The 1,089-nt window shown below is 44.2% G+C and overlaps 1 protein-coding gene across 1 annotated transcript in view; it reads left to right on the top strand.

The window, feature by feature from the left end:
- The window catches only part of MKS1 (Meckel syndrome, type 1), an 11,535-nt gene that overhangs the window by 7,367 nt on the left and 3,079 nt on the right, over positions 1–1,089 (top strand). The window contains exon 11 of the mRNA XM_009322997.1: positions 490–559. Coding sequence (XP_009321272.1) covers positions 490–559 — 70 coding nt within the window. The remainder of the gene's footprint in view (positions 1–489; positions 560–1,089) is intronic.

Below are 1,089 nucleotides of genomic sequence, written 5' to 3'. Positions count from 1 at the left end.
AAATTGATTTCTCAAAATGAACCCTCCTCCTGTCTGGGAAGTTGGTTCCATTGCTGTCTCCAGCTCCTCTCTTACAAAATTTGAATTTTATCAACTTTGTAACGTCTTTTATGTGAGCTAGTTTGCATATTACAAAAATAATTATCATACAGCATTTCAGTAATACCATTGTCTGAGGTATTCTGCTTGGCTCCTGTAAAGGTTGTGGCGGTGTAGTAGTTGCAACCGGCTGAATTGTCATTTGAGGTGTTACTCTTTCCCCTTTTTCATTATTTTTAACAGTCTGTTGCATCAATGTGGCACTTGGGCGTGTATGCAGGTCCATCATGCAGTCAGGTGTTTGTTAGTGTGTTGTGACTGATCTTGTTTGGGCATCATTACCTCTTTTCCACCGTTGGTTTTTTTTGTTCCTGCTCTCTGTGCCCCCTGCAATGCTAGTGGTGAATTCTCTCGTCCAGGAATCTGATCTCTGTCCTGTTCCTTTTCTAGGATAACGTGGCATACTTCTGCTACCCCTTCACTTTGGAGATGTTTTTCACCCAAGGAGACGAATCGGAAGGTGTGTTTCCTTGTTGCTCTGAAATGTGAAACTCTGAAATCTTTCGATCGCAGTGTAGGCATCGTGCTGTCTGGCGTGTTGTTGACCCCTCACCAAGACGAAAGGACAGATTTAAACAAAGGGAAATGTTGCTTGTTCAGCAAATGTTCACCCTGTCACCACACAACCTCTGGACACACATTATATTTGCCCTGCCCAAAAATGCCTTAGCATTTGTATGGATTCATTGATGTTGCCCTGCTTCCAGGCTGTAGTCAGCTTTGTCCAGTTGCAAAACTACTTGGATCTTAGCTTGTCTGTCTCGGAATGCCTGGCGTGCTGGTCTGTGTTGCCGTGCCTGGTGTACTGCATAGAGCCCTGGGACTCTGCAGCAGAAGAAACAGGCAGCTTTGTTGTACACAACTAAAGCTCCGTGCTGAGCCTTACGTTTGTAGACATAGTCAGTGACCTGTATAATCTTTGTGTAGTTTATGTCACTTTGAAACTTCCAGCTCTATTTTAAGCTGGGCTTCTCTGCTGCCTATTCCTGC

The sequence above is a fragment of the Pygoscelis adeliae genome, unplaced genomic scaffold (genome assembly GCF_000699105.1).
Source record: "Pygoscelis adeliae isolate BGI_AS28 unplaced genomic scaffold, ASM69910v1 Scaffold180, whole genome shotgun sequence".
In the NCBI taxonomy this organism is placed as follows: Eukaryota; Metazoa; Chordata; class Aves; order Sphenisciformes; family Spheniscidae; genus Pygoscelis; species Pygoscelis adeliae.
Note: the sequence above shows the minus strand (reverse complement) of the source record. Positions and strands in the feature narration are given on the sequence as shown.